General features: G+C 47.9%; 10 protein-coding genes across 10 annotated transcripts; 6 read left to right on the plus strand and 4 right to left on the minus strand.

Moving 5' to 3' along the window:
- Positions 1 to 1,843: 1,843 nt before the first annotated feature.
- On the plus strand, positions 1,844 to 2,355 carry BT62DRAFT_982901 (uncharacterized protein; the record flags this gene model as incomplete). The annotated part of the gene is made up of 3 exons (XM_043189726.1): positions 1,844 to 2,073; positions 2,125 to 2,182; positions 2,236 to 2,355. 3 exons carry the CDS (start codon positions 1,844 to 1,846, stop codon positions 2,353 to 2,355), a joined length of 408 nt encoding a protein of 135 aa, XP_043034646.1.
- Positions 2,356 to 4,254: 1,899 nt separating this feature from the next.
- Positions 4,255 to 5,122, plus strand: BT62DRAFT_552268 (uncharacterized protein). Its single transcript, XM_043181355.1, has 3 exons — positions 4,255 to 4,261; positions 4,318 to 4,564; positions 4,616 to 5,122. The coding sequence occupies exons 2-3, from the start codon at positions 4,479 to 4,481 to the stop codon at positions 5,079 to 5,081; spliced, it is 552 nt and encodes a 183-aa protein (XP_043034647.1). The 5' UTR covers positions 4,255 to 4,261; positions 4,318 to 4,478; the 3' UTR covers positions 5,082 to 5,122.
- A 42-nt stretch (positions 5,123 to 5,164) lies between these two features.
- BT62DRAFT_552273 (uncharacterized protein) lies at positions 5,165 to 5,649 on the minus strand. Its single transcript, XM_043181356.1, has 2 exons — positions 5,362 to 5,649; positions 5,165 to 5,308 (listed from the first exon to the last, which is right to left on the minus strand). Exons 1-2 carry the CDS (start codon positions 5,521 to 5,523, stop codon positions 5,249 to 5,251), a joined length of 222 nt encoding a protein of 73 aa, XP_043034648.1. The 5' UTR covers positions 5,524 to 5,649; the 3' UTR covers positions 5,165 to 5,248.
- A 3,075-nt stretch (positions 5,650 to 8,724) lies between these two features.
- On the plus strand, positions 8,725 to 9,909 carry BT62DRAFT_1011952 (uncharacterized protein; the record flags this gene model as incomplete). Its single annotated transcript, XM_043177846.1, has 5 exons — positions 8,725 to 8,901; positions 8,959 to 8,984; positions 9,038 to 9,182; positions 9,239 to 9,370; positions 9,421 to 9,909. The coding sequence occupies 5 exons, from the start codon at positions 8,725 to 8,727 to the stop codon at positions 9,907 to 9,909; spliced, it is 969 nt and encodes a 322-aa protein (XP_043034649.1).
- Positions 9,910 to 11,729: 1,820 nt separating this feature from the next.
- Positions 11,730 to 13,737, plus strand: BT62DRAFT_908887 (MFS general substrate transporter; the record flags this gene model as incomplete). Its single annotated transcript, XM_043183725.1, has 13 exons — positions 11,730 to 11,846; positions 11,924 to 11,946; positions 12,031 to 12,055; positions 12,120 to 12,175; positions 12,232 to 12,253; positions 12,305 to 12,472; positions 12,542 to 12,696; positions 12,753 to 12,816; positions 12,878 to 13,004; positions 13,067 to 13,198; positions 13,257 to 13,365; positions 13,429 to 13,620; positions 13,683 to 13,737. 13 exons carry the CDS (start codon positions 11,730 to 11,732, stop codon positions 13,735 to 13,737), a joined length of 1,245 nt encoding a protein of 414 aa, XP_043034650.1.
- Positions 13,738 to 14,908: 1,171 nt separating this feature from the next.
- BT62DRAFT_975122 (NAD(P)-binding protein) lies at positions 14,909 to 16,335 on the plus strand. The gene is made up of 5 exons (XM_043189180.1): positions 14,909 to 15,088; positions 15,138 to 15,399; positions 15,464 to 15,615; positions 15,727 to 15,759; positions 15,820 to 16,335. Exons 1-5 carry the CDS (start codon positions 15,055 to 15,057, stop codon positions 16,185 to 16,187), a joined length of 849 nt encoding a protein of 282 aa, XP_043034651.1. The 5' UTR covers positions 14,909 to 15,054; the 3' UTR covers positions 16,188 to 16,335.
- Positions 16,336 to 17,213: 878 nt separating this feature from the next.
- On the minus strand, positions 17,214 to 18,162 carry BT62DRAFT_937396 (uncharacterized protein). Its single transcript, XM_043187315.1, has 2 exons — positions 18,023 to 18,162; positions 17,214 to 17,966 (listed from the first exon to the last, which is right to left on the minus strand). The coding sequence occupies exons 1-2, from the start codon at positions 18,109 to 18,111 to the stop codon at positions 17,300 to 17,302; spliced, it is 756 nt and encodes a 251-aa protein (XP_043034652.1). The 5' UTR covers positions 18,112 to 18,162; the 3' UTR covers positions 17,214 to 17,299.
- A 675-nt stretch (positions 18,163 to 18,837) lies between these two features.
- BT62DRAFT_937397 (uncharacterized protein) lies at positions 18,838 to 19,759 on the minus strand. The gene is made up of 2 exons (XM_043187316.1): positions 19,626 to 19,759; positions 18,838 to 19,574 (listed from the first exon to the last, which is right to left on the minus strand). Exons 1-2 carry the CDS (start codon positions 19,706 to 19,708, stop codon positions 18,908 to 18,910), a joined length of 750 nt encoding a protein of 249 aa, XP_043034653.1. The 5' UTR covers positions 19,709 to 19,759; the 3' UTR covers positions 18,838 to 18,907.
- Positions 19,760 to 20,096: 337 nt separating this feature from the next.
- Positions 20,097 to 21,294, minus strand: BT62DRAFT_552507 (uncharacterized protein). The gene is made up of 3 exons (XM_043181357.1): positions 21,125 to 21,294; positions 20,245 to 21,071; positions 20,097 to 20,185 (listed from the first exon to the last, which is right to left on the minus strand). Exons 1-2 carry the CDS (start codon positions 21,202 to 21,204, stop codon positions 20,420 to 20,422), a joined length of 732 nt encoding a protein of 243 aa, XP_043034654.1. The 5' UTR covers positions 21,205 to 21,294; the 3' UTR covers positions 20,097 to 20,185; positions 20,245 to 20,419.
- Positions 21,295 to 22,529: 1,235 nt separating this feature from the next.
- On the plus strand, positions 22,530 to 23,995 carry BT62DRAFT_552527 (uncharacterized protein). The gene is made up of 5 exons (XM_043181358.1): positions 22,530 to 22,898; positions 22,955 to 23,131; positions 23,185 to 23,230; positions 23,280 to 23,369; positions 23,429 to 23,995. Exons 1-5 carry the CDS (start codon positions 22,887 to 22,889, stop codon positions 23,761 to 23,763), a joined length of 660 nt encoding a protein of 219 aa, XP_043034655.1. The 5' UTR covers positions 22,530 to 22,886; the 3' UTR covers positions 23,764 to 23,995.
- The last annotated feature ends 2,670 nt before the right edge of the window (positions 23,996 to 26,665 follow it).

The raw sequence follows: 26,665 nt of genomic DNA on the forward strand, positions 1-26,665 counted from the left end.
CGATCTATTCACCCACCTCCGAATATCCCGGCCTCCGTAACCTCTCCACGCCACGATCCCCGCTGCTCCAAGCTCTATAACCTGCGTCTAGGCTGCGTCAAAATCAAGCAAGGGCGCAGTTTTCCAAAGACAAGGCCCGAATCATGGGTTTCAGACTGGACACTTGGAGAATGATATAGTTGTTTGCGACATTCTATCTACGACGACAGAGTCTCGAATGTCGACGAGGTTGCGATGTGCGCAGGGGGCCCTCGATTCGACCAGTCGTAGCACAGGATATTGGACCGGCTCCTCTGTCCCGCACTTCCTCCCGGCCAACTCCTCTGTTGCTTAGTTCCCCAATCACTAGACTTCCTTTGTGGAAGCAAGTACTAGACGTACCAAGATCGTTCTACTACGTCCTGTGGCGTCGGCGATTGAACGGATATAGTACGTTTTTCGGATTCCCTAGGAACGGCGCCTCGATTATTCACTTCTCAGGCCACTTTGGTTCTCAACGAGGGATACGGTAGTGTTCTTTACCCGATAGCGACAAGTCCCTTTATGTGTTCCGTGGAGACGAGTTTGTTCATCGTTTGCACTGGGCCCCATTCATTTTTATCGGCGCATCTTTTGCTTTGCGAGTCAGGTATGGAGTGTACATTGTATTGGTGTCGCTCTTGGTCTACGATTAGTGCCTGGGAATCTACAAGCAACGTCAAGATCTTGGCGTCCATGCATAGCGGATCAACATGATCTATCGTGGACGCCGGTACGTCATCCAAACTCCACTTATTGGCGTAGAACCATGATAAGTGCCTTCCGCTTCGTGAGACAATAACTTGCTCTTGTGGAGGCAATTGTCGATGTTTATCAACCTTCGGGAACTATAAGCCTGCTATTAGGCTCCTCCGGTCCGACTGAGCAAATGGTATTCAAGGACGGGTTTTTCGCTTGTAGGTTTCTCACCTGTACGTTTCGCTCATCAGCCCCTCTAGTTAATCATTTATCATAATGCTCAGCGGCCAGTCAAGGCGATCACGGATAGTGCGGCCCAAAAATCAACCCATCTTCGCCGTAAATATTGGGCCGAATGGTCATACGACCTCCGTCCTCCGCATTCATTTCCACTATTGACGGACGAACATATGCTAGTTCGTAATGTGATTATGGTGCCGTGGCTCGGGGAATGGGAGAGGGGCTGCGGTGTCCACCTATTATTTGGCTCCACGATCCTCGTTTTCAATTTAAATTAGCGCGACAGGAGTTGTGAGGAAGGTGAACGTGTACCGCTGGTCATGATCATCCCTGCGCTTTACTGCGCAGATCTCTCACCATTGAATTCCAGAGTCACCACGGGAAGTCGAAGCCATGCTAAGTCACAATGTTCCCTCGTCCGCAGTGCTGATTGTGAGACCCTCATCGCGGGAAGTTCGCCTCAAGGATCGCTGAGATTGAACCTTGCTTCTCGGAGTTTTTGTCGGACACTGTACTCATCCGACAAATCTTGAGAAATCCTGACAATATCCCCTTTCTGTCCTGGCAGCTCAGTATGGGTGTCTGATAGCACGAGAACGGTGATATCGATCCGAGTCATTCTGTCATCGCGGCGGAAGAGGGTTCCGACCGCCTAAGACAAGGAGTAACCGTGACCCTGAAGGAGTCGTGCAATACACGTTGCATCATTTCACGCGTCTTATATATATACCTTTCCTTCTTTCCTTTATCTTCAATTCCACCCCTGCCTTTTTTTTCGATGATGAGCCTCTCCCTACGCACCAGCAACACCGAGCCACCATCTCCTACACCACCATCGGCACCCCGACCAGCATCTGTTGCAAAGGTCGCGAACTTCCTTGTCAAGATGCGGCGGAACTCTCCGGTACACTGCATAGAGTCCTCTTCTGGGGTTGCGCCGCAGTCGCATCCTGGTGTGGAGGAAGGGATGGGGTGCCAGAAACGAGAGCCTATGGAGGTGACGGATACGTTTATCTGCCTCGGCGCTGTCAATGTCAAGTTGCTCCTGCGCGCGTCGCGGGGCGTTCTGCTCGAGACCGCAGAGCATATAGGCGGCAACGTGCTTGTCGATGAGAGGTGCGTTCGCCGTATACACGGCTTGATTCGCGTCGCTTAACAGAATCTCAGGTGGACGTGCACAATACGCGAACCGAAGAATCGGCCAAATGGGACATTCAAAGTCCAAGTATGTCTTCCGCCATCGTTGAATATGTTAGTGAATTGACTGTTTCCTCCTAGATACACTATTTTGCCTCTGCTGCACGTTCATCACATCCGGACCCTCACAGACCTGTCTCACTCGAGTCCGCGAAGGGCGTACCGGGCTTGATGACCATAGTCAAACGCAACGACATCTAAAAACAGTTAACCATCCATATTCATGCATCAGGACAATTGTCTTTCACGGACCAATCATCTTTGCTTTCAAGACTTGTATTGTTATCATTCACTCATTCTGTACACCAGTATCATTCGACAGACTATCTTATTCCACGTATATCTCCCGATTACTTCTTGTAGCTATCTTCCCTTGAAAGTACCTTACATCCTCATCTTCCTTCCATTAGCTACATCTGTTGAATGGAATGCAGCCGCAGGTTAACGGCATGATTGTGTGGGACACCGGGGATGAGAATGACTGTTCGTCTCGCACACCATACAAAAAGGAATGATCGAATCGGCTTCGCATTGTGGTCTCGACATCTTCCACGTTTCATCAAGTGTGCGGATGGGTGTCACTGTTAGATACCCGCTAGGGGTGATCTAGATGGCCGTTCGTAGAAGGCAGGAAGGGAGGTTAAATCTGTTCCAAGGAGAAGCGGTGAGCTCAGCGTGCAATGTGCACGAGAACTTTGTACAGACGCCTCTTACGTTTTAGTGGTGATGTTTGTACATGTGCCGAAATGAAAGTAAAACGTAAATATGATGCGGGGAAGCACTAAAAGAGGCGCTTGTTAATCACGAAGGTCGTACTGAATTTTCGAACGAGCAGAAATATTTGGACCGTGGCGAGTAGTACGAGTCCGTAGTATGTTTCGCTTTCGATTTGATGATCATTCCGGAATCTAATATTCAGCAAGGCTAGAATCAAACCGTCCGCTTCTTAAGCCCATCATGATATCTTCTATCAAGGAATGAAGGAATGGAGGAATGGCTTGGCAGGTCTGTGAGAATATCATTTCAGGTTCCAGAAGATAATTGTATGAAGACATGTTTGTGCAGCTTGCTTGAGAAGTCGATGTATTGGAAGTCGACTAAAGCTCACACTAAAGCAACAGCTGTGAACATTTGAACTGTCTAGGGTAACTGCATCCGAAGACCGGGGTCATTGGATATTGACAGGGACAAGAACTAGCGTCCTTTCTCAGGTTTCGCCTGAAACATCATAAGGTCTCCAAGAAGGACTGGCAGAGCCTAGTAAGAAAAAAGTGGCTACTAGCGAGTCATTGCAGATTTTCGCTAGAAGTGAACAGTACTTTCCATGTCCCCGATTTCTCAGTCAGGCTATGAAAAGAGCCAAATGGTATTATATTGAAAATCCCTGGACCCCTTTATTGAGGCAGAGACGAACAGCTTTGAGCCTATGCACTCCTAGTGAAGCAAAAAGGGGGGGATGAGTAAAACGTTTTAAGTATCGCGACCGGGCCGGCCTAGCCGGTTCTGGCTACCAGTCCGAGTTTGTATTACGAACGTACCTTACGAACCTACCCTTATTTTTACCATCAATGCAATGCGCTGAGAGACTGCAAGGTACGTCTATTCAACGCCGACCTATGCAAACAGCCATCGCGACGGTTGTCTATTCGAGCCCCGTTCCCGGCTGATTTTTTTCCAACATTCGTCTCGACATATTGCCGTTACCCGGTAGCATCATGTTCTGCGCATATAAGCTTCATTGTCTGACTCGCAATCGTCGGAAGTGGGTAACAGGTTCATAGCGGCTAGTGGGGGAGCTCAAGTCCGGTACGTCCTTGAATACTTTGCCGGCCTTTCACCCCCCGACAACAAATTGCACCGATAGTTTTCTACAGTGACCCGTATATCTGGCAACTGCCTGTTGCCTCGACGTTAGGCCGCGTTACCTCCATGCAATTCTGTGTTTTGTGCTTGTCTTCCTCTATAACAAGAGCGTCTACATCATGTTCGCAAGACGATAAGCAAATCCTATTCACACGACCTCTACAAGGCTCTGCTATCCAAATTTGTCGGTCTTAAGCACCACTCACTGATGACAGCGAGCAAGGTCTATCAGGAGTGGATGAAGGTGGGGTATGATACCCTCATGGTTAACTGATCCCATGAAACCGTGGATGCAACAAGATCACTCACATGCCCTGGAAGCACAAGTTGAAGAGGCATAGGTAGACTGCAAATGTTGGGACTGCGAAGCGCCGTGCCCAGATGCCAGCTTTCATGCTGATGTAACTCGCAAGGCTTTTTTCAAGCCTCCAAAGGAGGCGTGGGCTAACCGGGCAAAAAACATGGCTGCGAAGAGTCGGGAGTTGTACAAAGAGGCCTTGAAGGAGGCCAATGAGCCGTTTACTTTCCCTCAGGGTCGCCGGAGTGAGTAGCTGCTTGCTTCGTCCTTGCTCAAGCATTTAATCTTAGCTATTCACAGGGCTGTCTACAAAGCCCGAAATGCTTTCAACGCACGACTTTTCGGCCTTTTTTCAAGGAATACTTGGCCACCGCATATATCACCCTCGAACAAAGCCCTGAATTGTCAGACTCGCAGATGCACCGAAGCTCGGACGAAGATGGGCTGGAGGGCGGAAATTCCGGATGATGACCAAATGCCGCGAAGGGTTGGCATGACCTGGATGAGGGTAGGCGCAGATCCGGATTCGATACCTGCCTCGCACACTATCGCAGAGCCTGGGCCATCTTTACGACTTTACGATGCGTATCCTCATCCTGCACCCACTGGACTGCCACTGGTTCTTGAGCAACGAGTCCACAGTTGGAGGGGCTATTCCCCCTTCATAGTACTATCAGTGGTGTCGCCGTGTCGCCCTGTTAACCGATACTTGGATGTGGATAGGTGGAGCCAGCACCCGTCGAGTCTTACCTATTCTTACCTATGATATTCAGGCAACCCTACGCTCAGGACTGATGTTATCCTTAGGGTCCAAGCCAAACACCTTGGTGCCCGACAGCTCCGAGATATTACGACATCTCCATCTCGTTTGCTGTTGCCACGATCCAGCGCTGGAATAACTTCCTTCCACGAAGGACAAAATTGGCCGGTATATTAGCATCTACAAAAATCTTTCCAGGGTAAAACACAGGTTAGAGGCTTTTCCTCGTTCGACTGCCCTGGCACTAACGTCGTCATGACCATCTAGCTGTGAACCGGACACCCACCAGAAATTTTACATATCTTCCTTTTCTATGGAACTTCGCCCAGTTCGAGTCATCGAAGAAGGCGAAGAGATTTTCACCAATTACACCGGAATTCTGCTGCCAACCGTGGAGCACGCGGAAAACCTCTTGCCCTACGGCATCAAGTGCACCTGCCTCAACCATACCAAAAGCGATCCTATCCGCGCTGCCGTCTTCAACCGTCTTTGCATGACCGCTCCGATGTAGAACTCCGATGATACCGTGACGAGAGCCGGGAGCGCGTCTGGACGTCTGGATCGATCCTGCAGTGCAGACTGTTGCGAGGATCCAAGAGGAAGGGTTACAAGGATCACAAGAGTACTACTATAAGACGCTTCACCAGTTGTACAACACGGATATGCACCAAAACGATGAGAGGAAGGCACTGATGTATGAGGACAGTTGTGGGTGGCTAATCTGGCTGTGGGGGAGAAGCGCTACGAGGCGTTCAGGAAGTCGCTTCAGTGGATAATGAGGAAGATGATGAAAGGGGTGCCGGTGGTGCAATCATTCATGTGAAGTATGATCCAACATATAGATGTCAATAGTTCTGATTGGGGAAGTGGAGAGATCGCCACCTTTTTCAAGTTGTCCTTTACGTATCCTGTATCATCAACTTTCCGAAAAATTATTAAATAGGCACAAACAAGACCAGTTTCTGGAGAGGTGGGGCGAGATCGCCGAGATGTGAGACGCCTCATAATGTTGAACCTTCATCAGGAAGGGCCTTCATAGCTTGGGAACTGTAGTGATGACTTCGAAGATTCAGACATTGTGACAGAGATGCCCCCCTTGTCATTCAATGCCGTGATTTTTGACCCTGTGAAATGAACCTCTTGCCATATACTTTAATTAATATAAGAAGAAAATGTTAACCACAATGAAATGGCCTCGTTCCTTACAACCGGGCCCTTTGTGGACAGCAAAATTTGCGAAGGCCGATACGATGGCATATTGGTTCGACAGGGGCAGACGTACAGTGAGTTTTCCCGAAAGAATAACGGCCACGCAGTTGCAAGCGATTTATGTAAAACGACAGATTATTTATCAACGAAGAACAAGGAGATAAGTAATGGGAGCCTCGCAGGCTAATTCAAGGGTATTTATAGATGACTTGACGCCGAAGTCATTTCGGAGCCGTTTGCTCTGGCTGCATCGGTGTTCAAAATAGCAGTTAATTTAATTTGTACATAGTATCAGCGACTTGGCGCGAGATAAGACGAGTAGTCGGCAACTAATTTGGTAGCAGATTAATGCCATTTCAACTATCTGATGCTGCCGGCCCTTGGAAGTCTAAGCTGTCAACCCCTCTTCTACGTATTAAATATGCACTGCGACAGAAAACACTGTCCGCTCTCCTACGGATCTACAATGATTTGACATGCTTCCTATGGGCCTATTACGACGAAAAGTCGCTGGGCGTTTGTCGAGAGAGGTACAGAAAGTTTCCGGGACGAAGTCCATACTACGTTCTCCGTGACCACTGACCCGTCTTCATAAAAAATGACCGAGCTAATATAAATAATGAATCAGGAAATCGAAGCGTATCTTGTTTTCCTGCACATGAAAATAGTAGGATTGAAGAAGATGGACCCTCTCGGATTTGAACCGAGATCATAAGTCACTGATAAGTGTAGTTACAATTGTGCCAAAGGGCCCTTACTTAGTGTTGTCAAAATACATAACAAGACAGGTGTCTATTTTGTCCTACAGAGGCAGCCGGTACAGAGAAAGCATGTTTAAGAAGATCTAGTATAACTTGTAGTGTTTCTGTGTCAAAACGGTGAGAGCCCTGACCTCTCGCTTGTCTGCCATCCTTTCTGGCGCGAACCTTTGTCTTGTTGCTCTCGAGTCATAGAGACAAACCATCTGAAAAATTCGGATTGATTCCATAGGTTATGCTTGCCGAGCAGAGAAACGTGACACACCTGTTCTGACAAGGGTGGAAGCATTCCGCCATCACATATTGTCGCCTGCATTCACTACGAGATTCATGGGCATATTTAGTCGAGGCAGTGCACCCACCTGGCCTTCGATCCTCATGGTGTGCGAGTGTTTATCAATACGGGTAAGCTTTAGTGCAAACTGCAGTGAGATTTAGGCCACATGAAAGAGGGTACTTTGCAGTGCACCATACATCATCCAGAAACCCTGATCCTATTCAGATGTTCATCCAAAAGCATGTAGTGTCATCCCTGCTTGTAGGTGGCAGAGAATACAAATGCAGATAGAGGCAAAAGATTCCTTTGCCTTGATGGAAACCATTTAGGGCAGTGGGACTGTCATGATTTGTGACTGGGAGCTTGCAGCTGCCATTGAGGGAATCATAGAAACTGTACTTCTGCATAAGTGCCCAGTAGTAATAGAAAAGAACCCAAATCATACCAGTCAAGAAATGCCAGCACATTGAATTTTCCAATGCTCACTAAGAGTGATTGTGTGACAAGGAAAGGTGGAAGGATATAGGAGTAAGGAGAAACCATAACCTCCATCTGGACTCTTTATGATGTGTCTTCTCCTTCATCACCATCATGTCTTGCAACAATACTATTGTGACTCTTGTGAGCAGGCCATCTCATCTCTGATTGAGATTTGGACATTATCCAGAGTACATGCTTGTAGGACCTTTAGTCTTTGGGTTACAAACCTCTGAAGAGTTTCCCCATTGACTTCTCATATTTATACTAGACTACACCTTTTCTAGTAATTTCTATCTGATTCCTTCAATTTCCCTCAGATTCTTTCCTTACTCAGCATGCCAGAATGCTGGATTGCTCAAATTCTCTCACAGATTCCAACAGGTTGCTATAACTTATTGTATCAAGGAAAAGAGATGGTAATTCAGAGGTGTCACATTCAGATCAAACTATAGTACTATACTGAAACACACACAAGTCCATTCCCTGATAGTTTGAAGGACAAGAAAGGCTCTTTTTTTAATGAGAAGTGGCACATTCTCTCCTGTGGCAAACAGTAGCTTCATGGACTTTCAGCCCTGGATAAATCACATTCACCAGCAGTTCCTGCTGGGGTTAAATGCTCAGGAATGACATAAACTGTACAAGGGGCTTGAAACCACAAGGTCCTTTGAGGATGAAACTCTGCAGGCCTGGGTTTCTTACTCAGCCATCATCAAGACCTGTAGTAAATTTGCTGGTTTGGCTCTCATAGTACACAATGACCAGCTCAAGGAGGGTGCCTAGTACTAGATCATAGTCCTCACACTTTCTTGTAGCCTTTATCTTTTTCACAGTCAAATAAATGTGGTCTCTTCTCACTTCTTCATTCTCCCAATCTATGACCGTGAGGCCTGAAATGTTTCTGTAAAATATCTTCCTCGACATCATGAGCTCTGGACCCAGCATACAAATTGAGACATCCAATCTTCTCGAGGTAAAGATACGATCCGATGACGGAACTGCTTCGGCAAACGCCGACACGTTTTTTGATTCCTACCCCCCACCAATCATGTCTATACGCGCTCTTCCTCCCACTCTGTGCCTCGTTTTGCATTACCATGTCGTACTGGAACAGCCATGACGGTATGTCGAATGCTTTTTTTTTTTTTTCAAAATCTAGAGCTGGCTCGATCCGTTTGATCCAGGGTAGTTAGCCCATTCGTTCGTTATGCAAAGCACAGAATTGACGTCAAGGTAAGCGGGGGCTGGAACGAGGCGATGGATCCACGTCAAATTCGTAGGGGGGCTCAGACAATGAAATTTGCTGCCGCCGGATGGTTCGCGGTGGTGATTTCCCGGATAAAATGTGATATCATGCGTCGTGGTCAACTCAAGGAGGGGAGAGTCACGCGTTCATGTCGTTGCGCGCGCGTCTTACAAGTAACCAACTGATATTTTAGGTACTACCTGTGCAGCCACCACAGGATCCTGGATTATACCCTAACCCTGGAGAGTACGGGGGCCGACACCTAATTTTCCGTGACAACCTTGAGGCCAATTCAGACAAAAATGACCAAAATCTGAACAATTTGGTCCCGACAAAACGCTAAAGATTTCGAAAAGTCGTGATCATGGTTCATAGGGCATTATCCGGGCTCCTGAAAGCAACCTTTACCGCAACGCCATATTCATGCAGACGTGCCAGCCGCAGATCATAACCAGAACAAACTCCCACGACATATACTCCGTTTTCACCGGTCTCGTCATAGAGATCGCCCCATTGCGGTCATCCTCGGCTTGGTTACCATTCTCGCCTATCATTTTTTCCTTACGCGTTCTGCTGGTACCCACCGGGACAATGGCTGACCACTCGGCTTCTGTGATACATACTTCTTCTCTTTCCGGAAACAAAGGTGAAGAGTGGCTATTCTCTTCGTGGACCACAAAACACGCGCGAGCAAGAATCCATGCTCCCTTTCTTTGGATCGCTTGGTATCTGCGCAAGACGACATATGACGTAACATGGACCATAGTTATAACGCGTACTACCAGACAAGTCTGGAGCAAGACAACCTTCGAAACAGCCGATGTCTTTTTTACAATGGCTCGCTGCCCCCTCCGGTTCTACTAGATAGCAGACAACCATCTCAACGGAACTCAGTCCATTACGGGACACCTTCCTCAGTCATCTACATGCACTGATCAATGTTCACTGATGGCATATAACGAAATACCAAATCCAGAATGCCCGATTTTTCTGATCAAAATAGAATGGGGACTCCGCTATCGCTTGAAGGGATACTCTGGCGATGGCATGACAGAGTCCTTATCTGATGAAGTAAGCGAATTCGGGCAGCGCTGTTGGCATTGGACTTGCAGGCGGTTGTGTCTAGCCAATGTTCTTGTTCCAGCTGGGAACTTGCACAGAAATGTCTAGCACGACTGCGCCATTACTCGAGTAGGTTCCAGCTTCAGGAAACGCTCTCGTCACCCAGAATTCGCCATTAGATAGGTATTGAAAATGAGTTTTCCCTACAGAACAACGGAAAACTAATCCTCTCTATCGTCGCGCAGTCTTTGAAATTAGTGGTCGTACGCATCGTCGAACTGAAGTTTCCAAGGTTGGATTCTTTACCGCACAGTCCTTCCGGTACAAATTTACATCCACAACGTCCAGAGAATGCAAATACGGTGCGTGTAGCTAGACACCGAATATAAAAGTGCACGTTTGTTCTTGCACGGCGGGTCAGCATCCATGTTGTATACATCAAAAAAATAACTTCTGATTTCTGCCCTACATCAGAAGTGCGAGAGGCCGAGATGACACCCGCCTGAGGTTCCCAAAGAAAAGCTTCCAGAAAAGGCCGGCACGGAGAGGACCGTGCTCTAGTGTGGGGGTGCTTGGACAGGTGCGACATTAATGCTATGCTTGCTGCATTCTTCGTTGCACTCTGCCGCACGGAAAGCTGACCGGATGAGAGACGCCATTCAGTCTAAGATTATGGTCCGATCGAAGTTCTTCTAGGTCTGCATATGAACTTGACCCTTCTTTCTACAGATCTAAGCTTTCTTTAGTCATTTCCGCGACTGATAGATACTGCCATACCTGACACCGCTCAACAGGATCCTAGATTACAACAAACGACGTGTACATTACCTGAGTCTGTCTAGCGATCTACAGGACTATTCCAAAGCCAGGAAGCCAGACTGAGTCCGGGCCCGAATCTCGGGTTTATTCAAGGTCCTCTGCCGAAATGAAGCTTTCAGGCGACAAGGCTGTTTACAAATCAGGGTTCAGATTTCGGGAGAAAGACCCAAGGCTTAACTGCTAGGCTATACCAAGGAGGACGACACAACTGAGTCGTGTGTGCCAGGAGTCTGGTAGAGAGTTGTACCACCAAGGAAGTGGCCAGGTAATTCTCCGAAAATTACTGACGCGGTGCGGTTATCAAAGAATTCCACTGCGACGAACTAGCGGTCAAGTATCACCGCCATCCGCGTGGGTAATCGGAAAGCAAACCGAGACATTGAAACCATAGTAGTCCTTGTGCATCACGCCTTTGCACTAAAATAGGAAATTTTGGACTAGGGATGGTCACGACGTGTTCCAACGCGTCATGCGGAACCAAGGCCCGATCCGAACTTGGAAATACTATCGGCACCCCCCACCACAAACAAGGAAATTTGTCATTATCTACAGCCTACCTGCTTCCAATATGAATCCCGGAGGCCCCCCTGTCGTCCATTCATCGCCCCATCTCAGTGTATGCCTGGAATGCTGGTTCCACCGACGGCGACTGTCTTGATGACCGGTGAACTCTTCTTTGGTGGAATAAAACCCCAAACCTCCGTGGTCCAGTCTTGCAAGCGACTTCTTTTCCCCGCGCCGCTGCAATGTCTGTACCCCCAGAAATTCCCTCCGACGTCATTGAAAAAATCCCGCCTCCGAGTATGCTTACCCAAAGCCTAGGGAATATTGCATCAAAACCGTCCGAAGAGTCTCAACTCGGGTATCCTCTGGACGATTATCCCGATGGCGGCTTGCGAGCCTGGCTGATTGTTGCTGGAGTAAGCCCGGCTTCGCCGAGTTCGGTATATCATTGTACTAATATTGTCTCTCACTCTCGCTCTCGCTTTTCCGTCAGTCGATGTGTAATAACTTTACGACGTGAGCACCTTTTAGGGTAGGGTGCAATCCCCCCCGTATATTCCCGTTCCGCTTCCGGAACTGATTCGACGACTATATTGAAAGGTTTGGATACGTCAATTCATGGGGTGTGAGTCCCGTGTTAATTGCTCCCGGTCGTATCGTGCTTGACCTTTATATTCTCCGTGCTTCAGGTGTTTCAATCGTACTACCAAACCAATGTGTTGAGGGACACTCCACCGTCCGACATGTGCGCTCTCATGAAATAAACCCCGAGCATGCCATTTAGTGACTCTGCTTTTCCAGAGCTTGGATCGGTTCCATTCAGGTATCAGACTATGCCTCGTATGACCGTTCTCATGTTCTAACCCCTGATCAGTACTCGCTGGTATTCTTACCTGGCGTCCTTGCAGGCCGACTCTTTGACTTGGGATATTTTCGCCCTCTCTTCGCCGCATCCAGCCTTCTACTGGTGGCCGCAACGTTATTAGTCGCCGAGTGTCATGAGTATTGGCAGCTCCTACTGTGCCAGGGGTTCGCCGTTGGGGTCAGCGCTGCCATTCATCTGCATCTCTCTTCGTCGACGTTACTGACGCAGACCACCACAACTATCTAGCTGGCGTGCGGCGGAATAATGAACCCCACAACCGTCGTGCTTTCTCATTGGTTCAAAAAACGGCTAAAGCTCGCCCTCGGGTTGATGGCAGTAGGCTCGTCCCTTGGTGGGACCGTCATACCCATTGCAACCAGGAATCTATTACCTGTCGTAGGGTACGTGTTTTCGAAACGCAGTCTTCTCCGCCGTATTTCATTCAATAACACGATAGCTTCAAATGGACCATGAGAATCTTAGCGCTCATTCTTCTCCTGGGCCTCGGCTTGGGCAATTTGGTCCGTCCGTCTTCTTCCGCCCTCGGCTACCTACCTCGTTATTCAAGCGTAGTACATTCAGTTGCTGAAACGCCGTTTCCCGCTTACAGACGTACACGGAAGGCTCTTCAGCTTCCAGGAATTCAAGTCCGCCCCTTTCTCACTCTACTGCGCCTCGACACTGACATCTTTCCTCGGAATTTACACCGGTGCGTCTACTGTACTTCCTGTGATTTTTTTTGGCTACTAATAATAAAATTTCATGGTCTAGTTTTGACTTACATCGATGTCAGCGCGACCAAAGTCGGTGTACCGGAGGATTTCTCTTTCTATCTAGTCTCGATAGCCAACTGCGCTTCTGGCTTTGGGCGTTATTTTGCTGGACTACTCGGAGACAGGATTGGTTAGCGGCTGGCTCTCCTTTTGAATTAATTTTTTAAATTCTGATCAGAGAGAACCAGGCGCCATGAACGTAATGATCCCATTTACTATGGCGTCCGCCATTGTAACCTATTCATGGCCATTCGCGAAAAATCAAGACTCGCTGATTGCCATCGCTATCATCTACGGGTACTATATATCACCTATTTTTAGAACGTTATCTTTAGTAGCTAACCAAACAAGTTCGGCTAGGTTTGTTTCAGGGTCCTTTGTCTCCCTCTTGTGTACTCCCATAATTGAATTCGGAGTCACCGCGGATGTGGGCCGGCGAGTGGGCATGATGATGAGCATCCTCGCTCTGGGTGCCCTGGCTGGCCCGCCGATCTCTGGTTCTATCATTACCGCTACTGGAGGATTCGAGGCGGCCGGGTATTATGCAGGTCGGTCGGGTCTTGAATTTTACCATGGCATTCTCCCTCTGGGCAGCTAAAATGATCACCAGGAAGCGCGCTTATTATTGGTGTGGGCTTGATGTCGGCGAGTCGACATTTTTTGTCTTGAGGCGACTGGGCGGAGAGTTATAGACCCCGCATCGCATGTAGCAACGAATGAAATTCCTTTACACTATCAGCTGGCTATTCGCCATTTTTTGTCCCAGTCTTCCCAGCGAGACAGGCAGAGCTTGAGCGGGTGGCATCCAAGTTGACAATCAACTCGGATGCCGTCCATTTTTTCTAGCGTCGAAAGTGCCGTGAGGGGATCCGCAGGCTGAATGAAGCACAGGCTTTAAAGGTGGACATTTGGGGTTAAGTATGTGATTTGATAGAGGATACGACTTGGAGATCGTTGCTTGGGGTTAGTGTTATTAACAATATCAGCGCGCGAGATTCGGGCCGACGAGTACCTAAGTGCCCACAAGACATGTTACGCTGGCGCTCAACGTGTGCTGCGGAAATCAATAGTGGCCGCAACTCCAAATTCCGTCATGCCGCGTCTCCAGACGGATGTGGATGCGAATATCCACAAGGAAACGACGGTGGAATCCAAAGTCGTCAAGCTCAAGTCCCGTGAACATCGGTGCGGTGCGGTGCGGTGCGGTTACCCTGCTCAACTATGCGCAGATTTTCTGGCATTCATTACTTGGACCAATACGCTTTCGAAGGGTCAGAATATATTGTGAGCTTGCTCCCATATATGGAAGACGACCGGTTACAGGTCTAGGACCCAAGCTAGGTGGGACAGGTACAGATAGAAGGGGAAGATACTAGATCGCCCTGGATTGAGCGAGCAGAGCGAGTGACCAAGGTACTCCGTATTTTGGAGGTGCCTTGCGGCAGACAAATGAACCAACCAACTATGGCTAGCGAGGGTGCAGTTGGGTGTGGGGACGCGAAAACCGAGCCCTGCAGAATGAGGAGCAAGTGAAAAATTGGCTAGAGAGACTATACGAAGGCCGCGGACATCGCTATTAATATGGAGAGCGTAAAAAAATACCCTATTAGCTTAGCTTGGCTAGGCTCCAACTTGAACCGTTCGTTCCTCATGTTGAGTTTGAGGTCCACTGATCATAAACGGGAGTTTTGGGAACTTGACGCGCCCCAAAGGGTATCTCGGAATAGTCTTAATTACCATAAACTCGAACAGCATCCATGAACTCCTGAATCCCAGGCCCAGATCTGCAAAGCCCTGTTCATGATGAAACGCCGGGGCCGGTTGTAAATCAGGGGTTCCACTTGTACCATCTCAGCATTCGCGCCCAAAATAACGATTTTCCCAGAACCTGGTCGTCATATCATGAGCGGACGGCCATTGCCTTCTTCCGGTTCTGACGTATATATGAGATGATGGCAGGGAATCATTTCAAGATTGATCTTGAAAATGCCTTCCTCGTCTCTCGTGTGGTTCATCACAGGTATATGTCATCTACTCATCTCACACCTTACTAACAACCCTTGTGTCAGGTACATCATCTGGCCTTGGCAAACGCTTCGTCCTCTCAGCTCTCGCTCGCGGGGACAGGGTTATCGCTACAGCGCGTGCTCTCTCCAAACTTGATGGGCTCTTTCCATCCACAAACCGCTTACGAACCCTGGAACTCGACGTGACGAGTAGCTATCAAGCGATCAAGTCTGTTGTCGACCAGGCCGTCGCCATATGGGGCCGTATCGACGTCTGTGTCAACAATGCAGGGATCGGCGTCAAGTCCATCTTCGAAGAGGGAGGGTGAGCCGCGCTGCGCTGGTCCACAGGGACAGTGCTCCTGGAACTGACTGATTCATGTCCGCAGGTCTGACATCTTCAGGCAGCAATTCGAGACCAACGTATTTGGTGTCATCGACGTGACGACTGCAGTGCTTCCTGCGATGCGGACCCAAAGGTCGGGAACAATTGTGCAAATCGGTAGCCGGTCCTCGTGGGTACCGGAAAGAGTTCCGGTATGTCGCATACTATTTCTGTACTCTTTCGGCTGATATGATTCTCGTTGTAGATGACAGGCACGTATAACCATTTAACAGTAACCCAGGAGTTGCTTACGAGCATGAATTTCAGCTCCATATTCCGCCTCCAAAGCGGCGGTCCGCGGTATGTATGCATTTACTGTACATATAAAAAAAACGAAGACGCTGATATCTTTTCCTCAAGTCTTCAGCGAGACGTTAGCTACCGAAGTCGCGCCTCTAGGTATTCGTGTGCTCATCGTCGAGCCCGCCGCGCTCGTCACGGAGCACATACTCTCTCAGCCTTTGTATATCGACAACCTCATATCGGATTACGACCACACGCGTCACCATGCTATAGGGTTCTTCGAGGGGGGCTGGTGCACCGGTGACGCCGATTTGGCAGTGGATGTCGTCGTAGACGTTGTAAGGGGGGACGGTAAGGCGAAGGGCAGGGAATGGCCGACATATCTCGTCTTGGGACCTGGCGGCGACGTGGCGATAAGGAGCAAGTGCGAGAAAATGGTGAAAGTTTTGGATGAGTGGAAGGACGTTACTGGGGTGCTGAGTTAATTGTAAGAAAGAACCATACTGTGAAGAAGGATCCTCAGCATCTACCGAATGAAGGACTTGGATTGTTCGTGTCCTGTAATATGTGTTGTGTAGATCCAGTAACCGTGTTGTAAAATCCGGCGAGAACAGCATACAAGATTTTTCTTATCTCTCTTAAAAGGTCGGTTTTTTTGGACTCAAAACCTTGCGGAGCCAATACAACGCGAGGGCACAGAGTAAAGGTCGTCGTTCGTTTAGGGACATTGATAAAATTTTTTCCAAGTTTAGCTTTCCCCCGAAATTCTCGTGTCCAAAAAAACGGCTTACGGAATCAAAAACTCACACGAGGGGTTCAGTAAATGGCCTCTATTTCCACCCTAAACTCGGTGCCCGAGCCCCACGGAGAGAAAGCCATGGCCCATGCAAGGGAGGGATCACGTAAGTGCTCGTTAGGATCATATTTGCTGATTTTTTTTCCCGTCTTTTAGACGAAGAGAGACGAGTGTGGTATAATGATGACGAATTAACACTGGGCAGCCGGTCACTTTTAAAAGGATACCTAGACCGGGTAGATATGACACAAGGCGCCAGTAATAGGGGCCCAAGCCACGGTGACGCGTAGTACTCGGCAAGTGGTTGCAAGTCACAAGTTCGAAACGCGCCTCGCAAGCCGACGCTCCGGAATGCCTAAATATAGATTATCTGGAAGGGTCTATGGAACGTTACTTCTCAATGACGAGCCAGCATCAGAATCTGGGGGAGTAAGTAGCATGTCTTGACTATACTGGTGGCAGTGGCAGTGGGAGCCTGAGGATGGAAAGCGAACAATGGTAGCGGGAGACGTGACAAGGCAGTCCTGTGGGGGACGAGAGGAAGAGAATGCTGCCTCATTCCCAGTGTGATATTTCTCGATATATGGGAATGTAGTCAATGATCTTAACATTTCCGTTTCATTCGTCCTCATCAAGCTCTCTTACATGCATAACCAAAGGAGATGTGCCAAATTGTAATAATCCCGATGAAGAGCTCGTCTTGTTCCAATCATTTGCCCAACCTTAGTAGACCACGGTTAATGGATTTACACAACCTTTTACAGGACACGAACGAGTACTATGAAACCGAGAACAATAATATCAAAGAATAGCTTCGTATGGCAAAAAGCTATCCAGGTACTTCACCCACTTCCCTCCATTCCAGCTGCCAACATCTCTCCACTCCTTACTGTCTTTCCCCAAAGCCATCCGACAGTGCCTCAGAAACGCTGCGAGAACAGCATCCGCAAAACACGGCTCACTCCCCATAATAAATGGCCCCTCGTTCCCTTCGAACCACTTGTCGAGTGTCCTCAAACTAGCCATGGCCTTCTCCCACGCCTTTACCTTGTCCCCATCAAACAAGGCCTCAAGGCTCACCCCCTGCCTCGCTAACCTACCCTTCCAATACTCTGCCGTCCTATCGGTCAACTTTGGCATGATACCTTCGATCACGAACCCGCGAAATGGACCAAATAGTACGTCAGACACCGCGTCGCGGAACGCGAGCTGTAGTGGCATTGTTCCGGCAGGGACAAGTGTAGGTCCAGAAGGATATGTTTTGTCGAGATATGCTGCGATAGCAGCAGACTCTGATACGACGGCGCCAGTGGCGTGGTCCTGGATGATGGGCACCGTGTACAAGGGCGTGACTCCGTCGTGTCTGGTGCCAGTAGGAGCAGCACCAATCTGCTTGGCGAGGGCTTCGACGTCGGGAAGTTCGACATAAACAGTTTGATATGGTACTTTTTTCATATTTAGGGAATATCTATGACCGTACGTTGTTAGGCATATTGATATACGATATACAACGCGTACACGCACCTCGTTCGCCACGTATTTGCAGACCCTGGAGAGTCCGGAAGCTTGTTTGGAATATCGTACAGGGTCACTTGGATTAGCTTGGTAGACATCTTGCTGCGTCGATTCTACGGAGACGCGTGGGTCAGATTTTTATACTCGAGAAGACTATTCAACGGGCCCGAGAGAATTCTATTTCTTACTAAGCGTCTGATTCATTTCCGTGCTTTCAGGGAATTACCCAGGCGTTTCGGGAGGTGCGAAAACGCAGTTGGAAAGACCCAACGACGTCCTTAGATCATTGCTTCACGACAGCCATGCAGCGTAATTGGCTATAACAAATATCTTGAAGAGTACTTAAAGGTTCACTGTAGAAAATGACGTGAACAAAGGCGGCCTAAAAGCGTTAGAATGACGTACATCATGATCAGAAGCACTTGTGTGGATGTTGACGCTTCCGGGAATTTGTAGTCATGTTCTTGATGTCCTCTCTACTATGGTTATCGTCACGAAAGAACAGAGCCAAGTCTAGTGCGAGTCCAGCAAGTACAGAAAAATGTCAAGTTCGGGACCATGTGCGGTTCCTCAGAAACTGGCCATCAACGAGCAATCTGTGTATTTTCCTGGACATTGTTACATTGAAGCTCGGACTGAGTGATATTTCTCTGTGCAGACAAGATCAAGATATAATTGAGTGAAGCATGAATTGGTTTGCTTATTGGGCCGGAGTCCGGCTTAGTCAATGGTCTCAACGTTGCCGTCTCATTCGTCCTCATCAAGCTCTCTTACATGTAACTCTGATATTGTTCTGTTTAATTCATTCCTCAACTTTAGTAGAGCCACGGTTACTGGATTTACACAACCTTTTACAGGACACGAACGAGTACTATGAAACTGAGAACAATAATATCAAAGAATAGCTTCGTATGGCGAAAAGCTATCCAGGTACTTCACCCACTTCCCTCCGTTCCAGCTGCCAACATCTTTCCACTCCTTACTGTCCTTCCCCAAAGCCATCTGAGAGTGCCTCAGAAACCCTGCAAGAACAGCATCCGCAAAACACGGTTCATTCCCCATAATAAATGGCCCCTCGTTCCCTTCGAACCACTTGTCGAGTGTCCTCAAACTGGCCATGGCCTTCTCCCACGCCTTCACCTTGTCCCCATCAAACAAGTCCTCAAGGTTCCCCCCCTGCTTCACAAACTTACCCTTCCAATACTCTGCCGTCCTATCGGTCAACTTTGGCATGATGCCTTCGATCACGAACCCGCGAAATGGACCAAATAGTACGTCAGACACCGCGTCGCGAAACGCGAGCTGTAGTGGCATTGTTCCGGCAGGGACAAGTGTAAGTCCAGAAGGATATGTTTTGTCGAGATATGCTGCGATAGCAGCAGACTCTGATACGACGGCGCCAGTGGCGTGGTCCTGGATGATGGGCACCGTGTACAAGGGTGTGACTCCGTCTTGTTTGGTGCTAGTAGGAGCAGCACCAATCCGTTTGGCGAGGGCTTCGATGTCGGGGAGTTCGACATAAACAGTTTGGTATGGGAGGTTTTTCATATTTAGAGAATACCTATGACCGTACGGGTTAGAGTGCCCCACTGGAATATCGATGTACACGTACCTCGCTCGCCACGTCGTTGGAGACCCCGGAGAGTCAGGAAGCTTGGTTGGAATGTCGTACAGGGTGATTAGCTTGGAAGACATCTTGTTGTATCGATTCTACAGAGACGCGTAGGTCAGTTTTTTATACTCGAGTGGACTATTCAACATGTAAGAGAGAATTCTATTACTTACTAATTGTCTGATTCATTTCCCGGTTTTTCAGGGAATTATTCAGGCGTTTTGTAATGTAGCTCGGGAGGTGCGAAATCGCAGTTGGCAAGAACCAATGATGTCCCTAGATCACTGCTTCGTCACGACAGTCATGCAGCGTAGTTGCCTATAACGAATATCTTGAAGAGTGCGTAAAGGTTCACTCTAAAAATGATGTGAAGAAAGGCGGCCTAAAAACGTTAGAATAACGTACATGATCAGAAGAACCTGTGTTTGTTCCGATTTTATGCCGCCGGCAACCTGTAGTCGTTCTTGATGTCCTTCTCTTCTACTATGGCTATCGTCGACGAAAGAAGACGACCAAGCCTAGTACGAGTCTGGCAAGCAAGAAAAATCTCAACGAGCAATCTGCGCAATCTTCTTAGTAATAATCCATGGGCGTTGTTAAAAGCCTTGGACTGACTTACACTTCTCTGTGCAGACAAGATCAAGATATGATTAAATTTGAAGCATGACAGAGTCCGTCTGCTCGCGTATTCATTAAGGCCACCTCGGTACTCGAACACGGCTGAGGTTCGGAAATGTTCAAGCGCATTAAAATTGACATCAGGCGTAATAGATGCTAGGGTTAGGGTTCCATTTTCACTCATACCGACTAAACCTGTCCATTAATTTTCCCCACCTCCCATCATGCCAATTCGCCATTTCCTTCCATTCCTGGCTCTCCCTTCCAAGGATACCCCTCGTAAACCTCAGAAATGCACACAGAACAACATCCGCAAAGGATGGTTCGCTCCCCATAACGAATTCGAAGCCTTCCTTCGGGAGCCATTTGTCAATCTTGCTTAGTCCCGCCTGTACTTTCGCCCACTGCTTCTCCCTCTCCTCTCCCTCTGGGACCTTCACGACTACTCCCAACCCCTCCAGTCTCTTAATCAAGTATAGTTTCGTCGGATCGTTCAATATTTCGCCGCCCCAGAAGAACGGACGCGTCGGAACGAAGCTCTCCGCTACGCCTTCACGGAACGCGAGTTGCAGAACCTTCGTGCCTACAGGAATGAGCATAGGCCCGGAGGTGGGGTAAGTTTTGTCGAGGTATTCTGCGATAGCGGCAGACTCTGATATCACGGCACCAGTAGATGGATCCTGGATGATGGGTATAGTGTAGAGTGGCGTCTTCCCATCTGGCTTGACACCAGTGGGAGGAGCTCCGATACGTATTGCTAGAGCCTCAACATCGGGAAGCTCGACCCAGACGACTTGGAATTCCAGGTTCTTGATGCTGAGGGAATACCTGATGGACATTGATCAGTGCCTACATTCCGGATCGGGGACCTGGGAACATACCTCGTACGCCACGTCGTCGATGAGCCGGGTGCATCGGGATCTTTGGTCGGCATGTCGTATAGTGTGATCAACGCGGACATTATTATGTTCTATAGAAGCTACGTTAGCCCGGGTTATATGGGATGGTAGTATTAAAACGTCTTACGAAAGATGACAGTCATTTCCCGATATTTCGGCGATTGCTTTGTCATATCTTCGGAGAACCAGGTGGTGCCAGGACAATTATACCCGTCGGAACCATGTCAGTCCATTGATCTGCATCTATCCCTGCGCGCCAGCATCTCTGCAAACGCCTTCATTAGTCGGGAATCTAATGTATCCAAATGGACGAGTTGGGAAGGGATCCAAATAATTGTTCGGAACATTAGGAACGTCTGTGTACCATATGATCCAGGTTCTTGTATCTTTGTATACTGCGCGAACACAACCGTGGAATGTCCAGGTTACATGAATGTCTGGGTAAGAAGTATCAAGCCGAGTCCGTGTCGGGTACAGCAATTCGGATATGACTATTCCCGTAGAAGATAGGTTGTGTCCTAGGTGCATGTAGATATATGAAGCCGACAAGGAAGAAGCTCGATTGCTTACAAGACGTGCTTGAGAAGTTCCGTTTCGGTGTGACCAATATCGTCATTGCAGCCATGCATGCATCCATTTCTGGGACAGGTATGTCCACGCAGCTCAAGATGCTGATGTCATGATAAAAGCGGATCGAAATGTGATTTCCACCTGCGGATACCCTACAACGAGATGCGGTAGACCTGCATATTGCCATGAGCTGGAAACATTGAAGAGGCGGTCATGCTCACCATCAGTTGGCCTGAACAACGGAACTTTCCTTTCCTTTCTGTTCTCTCTTCGAACTCCCAGCAAGGACAAAATGCTTGGTTTCAACGACCCGTTCAATTATGGATGGAGTCGCAACGAATCAGTCAAAGATGTGGTTTCTGTTATGATCTCATTTCGGTGGGGGTGTTCCAATCCATCGAACTGATACTCATGGCTAAGGGACAGGGCTGTTCCATGCGTGCCAATAGTACCTGGGTGATGTTATAGGGATATCCGTGAACAAGAGACAGGAGCGTACCCATTAGCATACCGACATTTTATGCCTGGGGAACCAATAACAGCCATGATGCTTGAAGTGTCATTACCAGCGCATGTGCTTGGCTCGAAAGATCCCCCACATTCCAGCCAGGCGAAGCCCCACATTGAGGGTAGAAAAACAGTATCTTTACGCTCTTCAGAGAGAGAGGACTGGAGCGTAAGCATAGATAAGGCCTTTTAAGATACGCTGCGGTCGCCAGGCAGCCAGAACTGACGGTCACGGCGGAGAGGAGAGAAGCCACAACGTGCTGAGCACTGCTGTCCGACGGAGCCTCGGCTTTTATTAAACTCGCCGGAGTGTCACGGTCACATGTTTAGACTCTTTCGTGTCTTCCGAGTCGTTAGCCGTCTTCCCTCCCATCACTTGCTATCACCAACGACATATGATGTTTTTCACGTCTATTTTCTCCCATTTTTCAAGGTCGGCTAGGCTTGCATCATGATGTGGAAGTCATTGTACTCCACAAGGTTGCCAAGTTCCAACGGTACAGGACTCAGTTACGCTCATCTGCCACAGACCACTATACCTCTTCGGAATGCGCGATTCAGCCCCAAAGCTACCCCATATAGTGTCACCTTCTAACTAAGATATCTACTGGTATTTGGCAGACAAGGAGCCACAAGAAACAGTTCAATCCTGCGAGAAGCTCCTACCATGCATTTCGAAGTTAGATCTCCCTACTATTCATTATTTTTAGATGATCTTAGAAGGTTCTTTGACAGCTCACGGTAAATATACTCTGCCTAAATAATGAAAAGAAACGTAAGATGACATCGAGGAGATGCATACCAAAGGGTTTCAGTCCTACAGACGCCCCACCGCAGTCCGGCGTTTATTCTGACAAAAACCCGATGATCCCCTTCTTTATGGAATGTAAAGGGTCCCCGATTGGCGGACAGGTGTGTCCTTCCCACCATACAGTGCGCGCTTTATGCCATTGCTCGATCAATAGAAAACCTGGCCCGCTTCTTTACACTCACCCCCACTGACAAACATGAGTATGTTTCGAGCTTCCTCAGCGTGGTGCGATCGCTCATTCAGCTTTAGTCAGCACAGAACTGCTAATCTCCCTGCGAATCACCGTGGTTTGCACATTCGTCATGTCTATTATTACATACGTCTACTGGGATGAAATCAGTACGTAGAGCCTCACTCCATACGTGTGGCTCCACCCATTACCTATGTCTTCTTTCCAGGGAAATTCTATCGAGTTAATCTCACGAAGCTACTCGTGGCGCTAGTCTTCTGCGCCTTGCTTATGCAGCTCCGAGTCGATATCTGGCTTCCGACGTCAGATATACTGTACAGGTTCATGGGATGTTTCACCAGGAGTATCCTCGTTGGAGCCGCATTAATCATCACCAGTGCTGCTCGCATGATGTCCATCGTAATGATTTTCCATATTATCATTATGATCTCGCGTTTCGCGCTTTACAGGCCCGAACTTCTACTGTTCGAGCTGGTCGTTTACAGGTCATTGCGCATCTCTGAAGCAGCACTAAGCTGGTTGTTAGCAGAAGTAGACTCATAATACTCGTACCATCTGCCATATTTTCTGCTTCATTAATTCTAGTGTTCCTCTAGATGGATGACGAGATCTTTCAAAGTCGATAGCGACCTAATCTTACGTAGAGAAATGATAAGAGCTTGTTCTTGGCTCATACATCATCTATCGATATCAGTTCTGTTGATTATAAGCCAGGAAAGACTTAGGCATAGAGAGTTTTAGTGTAGATTATATCGGGTACCGGACTTGATTCAGTTATTGCTAGTGTTCACTGCTATTGGTGTACAAGGTTCGTACTTTCGAGTCAAAGCCTAAAGGCGCAAGGTGTGAAACCTATATTAAAAAATAGAATGCACCACCCCTCTGACGGAAGAGACCTGCATCAGACCGAGAGCATAGATAATTTTAAAATAGGCAGAAGCTAACAGCAGGAGGGTGGCCTTTGAAAGAGCCCTGGATAGTTCATACTCGCATGAATTCAAAAAGTTTGCTTATGGAATCGCATCATTGATGCTTTCAAGAGCCTGCGAACTTTGTCTTCATCTCACCAGTCCTTCTGATAGAGGCCTCCATCTTCAATGGCGTCGATGGCTGGACTGTATTAATGCTGGCAAGCATAGAAACTGGAGGGCTGTTGTTGAGGCTTCACTCCACCTGTCTTGATATGCATGTGATCACAAAGTCCCATTGACATTCTCCTATAACACTGCTGTTGATTGGCCTCCTTGATGCAGAAATGGTCCTGTCCGATATGTTGAGGCAAGAAGGACATATGGTGGCTAATGGAGTGATAGGGTGGGGAGCTCAAGAGAGGTGATCTTAGAAGGAAAGTGATCTTATGATAGATGACATGCATAGACAAAAGGGGGTGTCTTTTGCAAGTGCTGTGGCTGATTGTTACTCTGCAGTTGCCAGTTGTCAGGTCAACTGAAAGTCACTCCCAGTGCCCAATGCTGACTCCTAAATGTTGGGAGGCCAAAACCACTCAGCAACTAAATTGTTGTGGCATTGGTAACAGGTGAGATGCTGAAGGAGGACAATCATGCCTTCATCTATTTCTTTGTCACAAGCTCAATAGCTGGTAGTTCCTTTCCTGTTATCTAGAGCTCATTGGCTGCTGATGGTGTTGGCATTGGTGAGATGTCATGTTAAGTCAATATTCTCTATGCAGCTCATCAGCTTGTTTCAGATGGATCAGAACATATGCATATGGTTCCAGCAAACCATACACCCAAGAACCATTATAACATAAATGGAACAAATCAAAGTGTATATTGAAAACCCAAAAACATTGATGTATATAGGAGTTACAAGTTTGGAAAAAAAAGGGTGGTGATATGTTAAATCTTGAGCACAAAGATCAATGCACTAGGAATCTGTTACGATTTTTCCTATTTTCTTTTCCTTTTCCTTCAGAAATGACCCCTATCCTTGCTTAGTTAGGGCACTTAGGCCAGTGCTTAGAACCATGGGAATGCTTAGCTCAGCAACCCAGTCAGTCATTGTCTTATCATGCTGCTGTGTGCTGTGAAGAGAGAGATAATACTCTTTTTGTTCTCCAACTGTGGTGCAGCAGTAACAGCATAACAGCAAGACAACAGCCTTTGTGGAGAGCCTGGCAACAGCAGAGGTAACAGCTCTACAGCAGAACAATATCTTTTGTGAACAGTTATTAATAGCTAGATAACAGAACAGTATTTAAGTAGCACTATTTTTGCTGAAGTAGTTCCAGTGTTAAGCTAAAGTTTATTCTTCACCATCCACTCTTGAGCTCAAGCTTCTTGCCATGCCTTGAACCACTACTGCTATTACCTTGTGAACTCAGTCAGTCTAATCTGAAGTGCGAGGTTCTAAACTGTTTATCATGTGTTAATAGTCATATGGAATTTAGGCTTAACAATTAGCTTAATGCTTATTATTCTCTTTCTCAAGCCCAATTGTGCTGAGGAACTGAATGCCCCCTGCACTAAATCCTTCTGATCCAAATTTTACCCATGAGTTCTTCAAACTCTTGGCTTCTATCATTGGAATCTTGATAGGCTTATTGGTGATCATATAGCTGTGCCATGGACATCAATCAATAACTGCCTGGGCTATTTGATATTATCACGAATTCCAATGTATCTGGACCATTCTCTGAAATGTCACACCAGACCTCCCTCTCCATGACATCTCTGCCTCTGTCTGACAGACCTTCCATCCCAAAGGAGCTGATCCTAAAGATGTCCCTGGGAGCTTGATTGAAGAACATCCTAGGGAAGAAACAGAGCAGCACCAGTAGCACACATATCCTCCAAGACCCCCATCGGCAATCATCAGAGACCCTACAAACCCTTGAGCTACAGGGTTTTAATGACCCCAACCCAACACCCCCATCCCATCCCTTGAGCACTATGTTCACCCATCAAGAACCACAACCACCAACTCTGAGCCCAGCATTGGGCACCATGCTAGAGACTCCCTGGAGGCCATACAGATGGCTTCAGGCTCCAGAGGTTCCACAGAGTGAGGACCTTGACAAACCCCATCAAAAAAAGGAAGGAGCCCAAGTCAGGGAACAAGAGTCAGTAGTTCTGACCCATTCTTTGATGACAATGACAGAAATGAGCTCCAGTATTAGAGGGAGGCAGCCCAAGAGGCCAGCAGACTGGAACGAGGAGAAGGAGGCCGAATGGCAGGCCGAGCAGGATCACATTCAGAGGTACTGCGACCAGTACAACCCCTCCTGGATATCACTCCAGTCATCACAGAGGGTGACATACAACACCCCCAATTCCTCACTGAGTATGTCAAAGAGCAGACACAAATCAGGCATCAGGCCACATGAGAAAATGCCCTCTTTGGGTGATATCTCTGTGCTTGAGATAGGAGGAGGGGCTCTGGAAGCTCCTGGCTCACTGATACACTCATTGGAACCACCACCAAC

This window comes from Guyanagaster necrorhizus (genome assembly GCF_019112545.1).
Source record: "Guyanagaster necrorhizus MCA 3950 unplaced genomic scaffold BT62scaffold_41, whole genome shotgun sequence".
Classification (NCBI taxonomy): Eukaryota; Fungi; Basidiomycota; class Agaricomycetes; order Agaricales; family Physalacriaceae; genus Guyanagaster; species Guyanagaster necrorhizus.